This window comes from Octopus sinensis, linkage group LG12 (genome assembly GCF_006345805.1).
Source record: "Octopus sinensis linkage group LG12, ASM634580v1, whole genome shotgun sequence".
In the NCBI taxonomy this organism is placed as follows: Eukaryota; Metazoa; Mollusca; class Cephalopoda; order Octopoda; family Octopodidae; genus Octopus; species Octopus sinensis.
This window is the reverse complement of record NC_043008.1, coordinates 38,153,063-38,163,389: the sequence shown is the minus strand read 5'-3', so window position 1 is coordinate 38,163,389 and position 10,327 is coordinate 38,153,063. Positions and strand designations below refer to the sequence as shown.

Below are 10,327 nucleotides of genomic sequence, written 5' to 3'. Positions count from 1 at the left end.
CCCCTCCAAATCCTTGTTTCATTATCCATGTAAACAAAGCAGGAACTGGCTAGATTGTAATGGTGTATATTCTAATGCATAATAATTAATATGAACCAAGCATTGATATATATTACATATTTGTATATTGATATACTTGTCCATCTGTTCATCTATCTTTCAGTCTATCTATATATGTAAGCCTGTTATCTATCTATGTATTCGACTATATCTATCTGCCTTCTATTAGCCCTCATCTCTCTGTTTATATCTATCTATCTATCTTTCTATCTTGTCTGTCTACTTACCATAAATACACATATGACAGATGGTATAGTAAATTTGAATTAAGGAAAATGAACGCGTCTTTAGATAACCATCAATCTCAGTTTGCATAATGTCAGACACGTATTATTATATGTATTCTTAGCAATCACAAATGCATTAATATGCTGCAGTTTAATTAACACAAGTCAAGTTGTAAGGCTGTCAATATATTTTATACACATAACTCACTAGCATCTGACCATCTGCTTATGATGTCATCATTGACCTTATAAAATATGGTTGATGTTGGTCTCAGCATGAAGCTACACAACAAAAGCTTAAATACTCTGTGTTTCTGCTATTGTTAATTCCTGATATAAATTGTATTTTTGTTTGTTTTCTCTTTCATTCATTTACACAACTGTTTTGCCATGCTGGCAAGAATTAGATGAATATATTATTCACAACGTTTTACAGGCAAATGTCATTTCCTATTGCTAACCATTATCTGTTTTTCAAGTGAAAGATCTCTTATTCTACATATCTTTGAAAAATACTAAGCCAGTGGATGATTTGTTGCTAGGGGAAACAGCGACAATGTCCATTCTGTAGATTAGAGACTTTTGGAGAAGTGAAGACATAAACAAGTACACACATGCACACACACCTACACACACACACACACAACACACACACACACACACACACACATGCAACACATCTATACACATGTGTTTGTATGCATGTGTGTGTGTATATATATATATGTATATATCATCATCATCATCATCATTTAACGCCCAATGTCCATGGCATGGGTTGTGACTTCCTTCAGTTTTCATCTACTTAATCCACTCACTAGGTGGTCAGCCTTGGACTATAGAAAAAGACACTTGATCTTGGTGCTGAGTTATGAGAATGAACCAGAAACTACTTGGCTGAGAAGTAGTTGGGTCATTGGCCATATTGGTAGTGTGTTGGTGTTGGACAGAGGCAATGTAATAAAAGTTCTTATTTCCTCATTTCACTTACAAAGTTCTGTGTCATTGGTAACAGCTCCTTAGTTTCGTTCATTTGACTGTGAATGAATTTTAATGGCTAAGATAATTTGAACTAATTAAAACAGTGAGATACTTTGCAAATTAATACGATAGTCATTAGCTTATTAATTACTAAGTTCAAATCCAAAAGCAAATTTAATTTAGGCAAGGATTTAAAAGCCCATGAAAATATTCTTTCCTGTGATACTCTGAGAGTCCAGAGGGTCAAGAGATTAAGGAACCCATCACCACCACCACCATCACCACCGTTACCATCACCACCATCACCATCATCATCACCACCATCACTACTGTAACCCACATCAACCTCAACACCACACAGTCGTAGTCAGGTTATATTTGATGTCTATTTAGTAAACAAATAAAAGTCATAGAAGATATTATCCCTTCAACTACCAGCTTTTACATTTGATGTTTTCCAATATTTGTATAATTAAGTGGCAAACAGTGGAATGTTGGTTTAAGCTTCAGGCAAACTAGGAGCATGCAAAGGTTTTGATTTCCTGATGAAGCCATTTCATTCCAGTTATATTGCTAATACTCTTCACAGCTGCAAGCATTGTCGTTTGGAATTAACTGCTAGGAAAGCTAAATCCATAATGTGATTGCATTGAAGCCAGTTGATTTTACTTATCTTATTAGTATCTTTCATACGACGTAGCATGAATGTCATGGAATCTTCTTCCTCCTCTCATTAATAAATCTGAGTCTATATGCCTATGAGAAGAATCAATGCTTATATTGTATTAATCATAGCTATCTCCACATAGTCAACAACATTACTTCTTGTGTGATTTGATGGGGTTTGTTGGAGTATGATAGCGCAATGCACAAAACGAAGTGGATTTCAGTCAGTTTAAAGAAATAATACTATATATATATATGGCAGTTGCATAAGATTAGTTTCAATGCTAAAAGGTTAATGGTATTATGATTTTCCAAATTTTTTTGAAGAAATATAAAGTACAACATCTCTAAATATACACACATGCATTATCAATGTTATAGACTGCCAAGTCACACACCATGCCACCTTTTATTTCCTCACTTTCTGTAACACTGTAGCAATGTAGAAGGAGAAAGTAGTGACTCTGCTGAAAGAGCTAGAAGAGAGAAAAATTAAGTATTATAAGGAGAGGTGGGTTAGAAAGATATAGATAAACAATTTACGTAGTAAGAGAGAAGGAAACAGCCAGAGAGATAAGGAGTAATAGATTAGTTTAGCTATCAAGTAAGAAAGGCAGTTAGGTAAGGATAGTAGTTCATTTTAAGCAGTGTTGGAAGAACAACAGATGCAGAGACACCAGTAGTTTGAAGTGAAATGGAAAGAAGAAAGATAGAGCAACAAAAAGGGAGAATTAAAGAAGGAGCAAGATAAAATAAAGGATATAAGAGAATAAGTGAATAGTAGAAAAAAATGATAAAGATTTAAATAGTGTGTGAGAGAGAGAGAGATTTGTTTATGATATTGAAGCGTCTTTATATGAAGAAGGCATTGGTTGATAAAGGAAAATGGCAGGAAAAATTTTAACTTAGAAAAATAAGAGAAGGAACTACACACACACAGTTGTTTGATATTAACTACCTTGAAGACCAATTCCATACTATAATTGCCTTGAAGCTTTTTTTTAGTTTACATAACTTATTAATATCTATTATATAAAACAGTGTGAATGTTACAGAATCTTCTTTCTTCTGTTGTTAATAATACATATACACGCACACAAATCAGTAGGAATCTAGAAATATATATACATATATATAAGCATATATATATATATATATATATATATATATATATATATATATATAAGCATATATATATATATATATATATATATATATATATAAGCATATATATATATATATATATATATATATATATAATATATATATATATATAAGCATATATATGCACAGAGAGGCCAAGAGAGAGAAAGAGGAACAGAGAGAAATATGGGAAGAATGAAGGGTTTGCATTAGAGTTAGTTACTATGAATAATGAAGAAGAGTAAGAGACCCTAAGCATAAGTGTGAGGAAGCTGAGAGATAACTTTTCAAATATACAACAGATAAACTGCATGTCAAACAGTTGAAGAATTTGAAGTCACAAAGAAATTGGTTGACTTTGATGAGCAGAAAGAGGATGAAAGTTATCGAAAAGATGTTGTCAATGATTGATATGAACTGAAAAGAAAAAAAAAAAGAAGTGCTGCCAAATGGTAACAGAGAACAAGAATGAAAAGAAGCAGGGCTCCAGTTAAAAAAAGGATAACTGAAAGGAAACAGAATACAGCACAAGAAGAAATGGAGCACATCTTGAAGTGAAAATACTGAGAATTACTGTTAGGAGACAAAAATAAACACCATCAGTTTTGTTGAGTACTATGCTTCTAAAGCCATACATACATACATACATACATACATATATTTGGGTATATATATATATATATATATATATATATATATGCATATATGTATTCTTTTATTCTTTTACTTGTTTCAGTCATTTGACTGTGGCTATGCTGGAGCACCGCCTTTAGTCGAGGAAATCAACTCCAGGACTTATTCTTTGTAAGCCTAGTACTTATTCTATCGGTCTGTATGCTTACCAAACCGCTAAGTTACGGGGATGTAAACACACAAACATCAGTTGTCAAGCAATGTTGGGGTGGGGGGTGGGGGGAAACACATACACACAAACACACACACATATATACATATCCATATATATGATGGGCTTCTTTCCATCTACCAAATCCACTCACAAGGCTTTGCTTGGCCTTAGGCTACAGTAAAAGATACTTACCCAAGCTACCACGCAGTGGGACTGAACCTTGAACCATGTGGTTAGTAAGCAAGCTACTTACCACACAGCCACTCCTATATATATGTATGCGTGTATGTATGTATATATATATATATATATATACACATACATAGGAATGTATGTAGAGTTCCCTTGTCTAGACATCATGATATAGTAATAAAAGGAGGTACCATCATATAAGTATTGTATCCCTTGTTTTCAGTCATCTGTAAAAGCATGACTATTCATAGAAAAAAATATTACTTCAGTTGAAACAGACAATAGTTGGTGACAGGGAGGGCATCCAACCATAGAAAATTTGCCTCAATGCATGCCATCTGATAGTGTGATCATGGAAAAGTAGATGACGTTAAAATGATAATGCTGATGTGTGTATGCATGCAATATAAAAATATGAAATGCCCCAGATGTAGCTTCAGCGTAAGTACAATCCTCTCTGTAAAAAAAAAAATAAATGCACCCTTTTAAAGCCTAGCCCGGCTCGTGGGCATGGTTTCCCGGTTTCTATGGTGTATGTGTCCCCCAGCTGGATGGGACGCCAGTCGATTGCAGCATTACTCATTTTTGACAGCTGAGTGGACTGGAGCAAGGTGGAATGAAGTGGTTTGCTCAAGAACACAATGTGTTGCCCAGTCCAGGAATCGAAACCACAATCTTATGATCATGGTGCTGACACCCTAACCACTAAGCTACGCGCCTCCACTACAATCCTCTCTATAAAAGAAATAAAATACATTCATTCTAACGATAAACACTTAAACTATAATGACAGTCTCAACTGGAATCAACTGAGGTTATTTGCCAGATCCTCAAGTTCACATCTTACTCTCTATAGTACATACATTTTTTCACAAAACAAATTACTGTTTTTGGTTTTTGCAATCATAAAACTCCTGGTATTTTCATAAAGCCTGGAAGTGACATACAAATTAAACCCTTCGTTTTCTTTATGTCTATATTGTTCTTGTTACCACATATGCTCACACATACATACATACATACACACATGCAAGTGCACACACACACACACTCACACGTATACACATTGTATAATAGCATTCAGCTTAGCCCCAACTATCTACTTAGTAGGATCTTGTCAAATAAATTTTGATTTTCTCAAGTTGTCTTTTCTTCAATGAGGATATTTCTTTGTAAAAATGGTAACAAGATGGTCTTAAGATTATCTTAATGAAAAAAAATAAAAAGAAAAAAGTAGACGTAAACAAAAAAATTCTGAGCAAATTTTGGCAAAATAACAGATTTAGAAGCAATAAAGGAATCGCTGGAATAGTCAGACTAGATTTTTGTTTTAACCCTTTGCCTATTTACATACCGTGTAATAAACAAGGGTGAAAGGGTTTATCATATAAATTGCTAATTGATAATATTTAATAAAACCATTTTATTATTTAAAAAATTTTTTTTATATTTCAAACATTTAAAAAGAAAAAAAAATAAGGCAGAAAGGATAATTCCATGATGGCAAAGATTGTTTTAAGTTACAACTATGACTCCGAAAAGAAAATGAAGAATAAGTGAACAAATGCTATGTGGTAAGTAGCTTAGCCCAGTCGAACCGTCCGACCCATGCTAGCATAGAAAACGAACGTTAAACGATGATGATGATGATGAAGATGCTGCTGCTGCTGCTGCTGCTGCTGCTGATGATGATGATGATGATGACAGTACTTATATTTTTAAAGTTTGGTTTCTATTTTTCTGGTTTCATTTTCGAAGAGCTGCTAAATTATGGGGTCATGACAAAGTTAATGCCACTTGTCAAGTATTGGGGTGACAAATACAGACACACACACGTGTACACACAGACACACAGACACACACATGCACACACACACACACACACACACACACATTTACACTCACACACTCACATACACACAATGATCTTTCACATAATTTCCATCTATGATTTACACGGCATTGGTCTATTATATATTTCTTTACTATCCACAAAGGGCTAAACACAGAAGGGACAGACAAACAGATTAAGTCGATTATATCGACCCCAGTGCGTAACTGGTACTTATTTAATCGACCCCAAAAGGATGAAAGGCGAAGTTGGTGATGCAAAGGGGCATGTTATGGGATTGAACTTCAAACTAATGTGACTGTGAAGTGAAATTTTAGCCGCACAACCATGCATAATGAACATGGTCTTCTCAATAGTCAATCATTTCAATGTTCAAGATAAGTGAAATCAAGTCCATGGTCAGAAGCAGTAGAGAGATGGCAGCGGAGAAAGACTTAAGAATTTATTAATCAACAAGAATAAATTTAGAGAGAAAAAGAGAAAAGGACTCATTATGAAGAACACTGATATATATATATATATATATAAAATATTATTCGAGACAAAACCACTATTTTGCAAAACAAACAAGGAAAGACTTAATATATATATATATAGTCTCTTATTGAGAATTGCATAACTTCAGATGTTATATATTTTTACTGTCCTTATGTGTATAGATTTCATTACAAGATGCTTGAAGAAAAATAATGCAACAGATTAAATCATTTGTAAGAACGACCAGCCAGATGTGTGTTCTCATGCATCGTTTTTATCATTTAACTCCAAGCTGAATTTCATTAACTTTCTTTAATGTTTTTGCTTTCAGGTGATATGGCGAAAGCTACCCTATAAACATCCTCTAACAATTGGAGCGTATACATTTATAGAGGATCCTAGCTTAACAGTGGAGCGGAGTGGACAAACACAGTGGAATTTGCTCATAAAAAATGTTCAACCTCATCATGCTGGTTTGTATGAATGTCAAGTTAGTGCACAAGAAAAATTGATACATATTGTACAGCTCCGGGTAAAAGGTAAGAGCCTCAGCTTCCAAACAAAGCTGAATTTTTGTTTATTAATTGTGTGTTTTTATACAGCTTCAGTGTGTGCTTATGAAGTATTTGTATAAACTTTAAAATAGCCAGAAAATGAAATATTTTTTTCTATTTTTATTTTGTATGAAATCATAATAAAATTTGAAGGACTTGAAGTTTAAATTCCTTCAATCACAAAATATCGTAACTTGTTATCATGAAAGCTTAAACAAATATTAAAAACAAACTATTTCCTATACCTCTAAGGTAGCCATGTAACAGCACACATGTTTTTTTTTTTCAAACTATTCTTTTACTTCTCTCTGAATATTTTTCCTCTTTCCTCTTTCTTATGAAGAGCCATACTTGAAACATCTCCCTTCTCTTTTTCACATCTTAAACTTTCTCTGAGCATCAATCTAATACATTCACTGAGTGTGTACTTCTGACTTTTGTTGTTTTGCCTACCTTTGTTTTTAATTTTGATTTCTATACATACATACATATAGACGTACATACAAATATACATATGTGTGTGTGTTCATATATGCATATAATATATATATATATATAATATATATATATATATATATAGGTATAAGTGCATGTATGTATATATGTATATGTATATATATATATTGTATAAAGGATCGTGGGTAAGGTCAGAACAATGCGAAATAAAAGCAAGGCAAATCACAAGAAAACAAATATATGAATTAATGTAGACTTACATTGCATTCAATATTTTTGGGTCATGATCCCATCCTCAAGAAATTAACAAATATTACAGATGTGTGTGTGTATGTGTGGAGTGGACATGTTCGGAAAATAGTTGCTGTAGCAACCAGCTAGCTTCCTGTAACTCTCTTCTGCTGTTGATGGTTGGTTTCCTTTGGTGTATGACGATGGCCTCAAAGATACAAAGGTTGCCCCTGTTGCAATAATAATAATAATGTTCTTGTTGTTATTAGTAAAATTTCTAAGAAAATAATTGATTCTCAAAACGTGAAATTTTTATGTATTCCTGAAATAAGTACAATAATATTTTTTTTACAATTATGGCATTCCCAGAGACTAGCCATTTGCCTTTTCTGTTGACATTTTTTAGTGCTGAGTGCATTAAATCTAACAATATCAGAACCGTATTGAAACGGAAGATATTCCAGCTGACACAGTTAGCTAAAACTGATGCTTTCCCCCTCAATAAAGGCTTGAAAAGATCACTCCTCTACTCTAATTAATGTAGTGGCAAGGAGATAAGGAAATGAAATGTAAAGTCTTTCTTGGAGAAATATTTTCATAAAAGGTTTGATAACAAGATTATCTAAAATATTAGACAAATTCAACTCTAATACTGTAAGAATACAGAGTATGGATACCTACATATACATACACAAATGCTATACATGTATATATATATATATATATATATCATTTTATACATATATATATATATATCATTTTATATATATATTTATATGTATATAGCATTTTATATATTTATATATATGTATGTATATAGCATTATATGTCAACAAAAAAGACAAATGGCTAATCTCTGGGAACAGCATAATTGTAGAAAAAATATTGTTGTTCTTGTTTTAAGAATACATAAAAAGTTCATGTTTTGAGAATCAATTATTTTCATAGAAATTTTACTAATAACAACATTAACATTATTATTATTATTATTATTATTATTTCATCCAGTGTCCTAACAGTTCTGTCTGTTCACCACCTTAGCATAGATATTAATAATACTGCACTTTTAGTAGTTAAATTATCTTATCTTGCCATACCAGATATACCATGTAATATAGCTAATGAGAGCATGGTTAAGTAATCCTGTGTGTAATCAAACTACTTTTAGTTGTAATTACATCACTCCTTGAGTATGTCTTTAAAGTCTGAAAAAGTCTATTATTTATATAATAATAAATAAATGCGCCTGTTTAAATCCTAGCCAGGCTCATGGGCCTGGTTTCCCGGTTTCTATGGCTTATGTGTTCCCCAGCTGGACGGGACGCCAGTCCATTGCGGCGTTACTCATTTTTGCCAGCTGAGTGGACTGGAGCAACGTGAAATGAAGTGTTTTGCTCAAGAGCACAATGCGTCGCCTGGTCCAGGAATCGAAACCACAATCTTACGATCATGATGCTGACACCCGAACCACTAAGCCACGTGCCTCCACCTATTATTTATAGATGTACAATTAAAAGTCTTAATAGAGAAACGTTTACATAAAACTTACTGCAAATACTTTTATAAGCAGACCTTACTTTTACACCCCCTTTTTGGTTTCCAAAATCTTAACAGAAAAATTCACTTTGCCTATCAGCCAACATTTGGCACAACTTTTAATATGAAATGAGATTTTGTTATATTGCTCACTAACATAAGGAAAGTGGAAAAGCATAGAGGATGAACAGCAAATTTCTTTTCCAAGGTCCCTTTATTAAATAAGTTGTCTGCATTTATTGCCTTGATTAATCATAAAATTCTAAAAACTTACCCTGACTGGAAATCCCTTAACTGTTCCAACAGATTAGATAACTTGGTGTATTACATTTACAATTACTCTGTTAATCTATCTGCTGTAAATAAGTAATACTTTATGATACCCAGTTTTATATATTTGTTTTTAATTTGCTGTTTCCTATATTTTACTCTTTTACTAAGGAACATAATCTTGACCTACGATGCAATCTACATTTGCACCTTATAAATATTGACTTTGTGAACTGGGTTTTCTCCTTATTATTTATCTACATTTCAGTTTATTTATATATTTATATTCATTTGTGTGTCTGGAATTCAAGTGTTGCATGGACATACACTCCATGTATAATATATTCATTTTAAATATCTATGAATATGCTAACTGTACATGGTCGCTACCACTACATTTTAAATACAATGTGAATGTGTTTTTGGCTTTCCTTGTGGTTCTATGAAACTACTATAACTGTGTAATTGAGAATAGATGTAAGCTAAGAATTATGTGGAATTATATGTCTACAGTTGATATGAATGATATGTTTATGTGTATTGTGAATACGTGCATGAATAGATACAGGGATGCTTTATACCATGTATGAATACATGTATGAAAGCTTTCATGTTCACAGTATAATAAACGAATTATATCTGCATATTATGAATATATGTATGAAAAGATTTCTGAATACTATTTGTCTATATCATTTATTAAATAAGGTAAATCCATATACAATAATATTAAAAAAATATGCATTTCAAGTCTGAGTGTATGTCATGTATAAAATATGTTTCATTATACGTCTATTTTCAAAGCGAAATTGTGAAGCTTTATGAAATATATATG

General features: G+C 32.5%; 1 protein-coding gene across 3 annotated transcripts in view; it reads left to right on the top strand.

The window, feature by feature from the left end:
- LOC115218045 (Down syndrome cell adhesion molecule) overlaps positions 1–10,327 on the top strand; it is a 665,166-nt gene that overhangs the window by 486,957 nt on the left and 167,882 nt on the right. For all 3 annotated transcript variants that reach the window (XM_036507874.1, XM_036507876.1, XM_036507877.1), the window contains one exon: positions 6,777–6,984. In XM_036507874.1, coding sequence (XP_036363767.1) covers positions 6,777–6,984 — 208 coding nt within the window. The remainder of the gene's footprint in view (positions 1–6,776; positions 6,985–10,327) is intronic.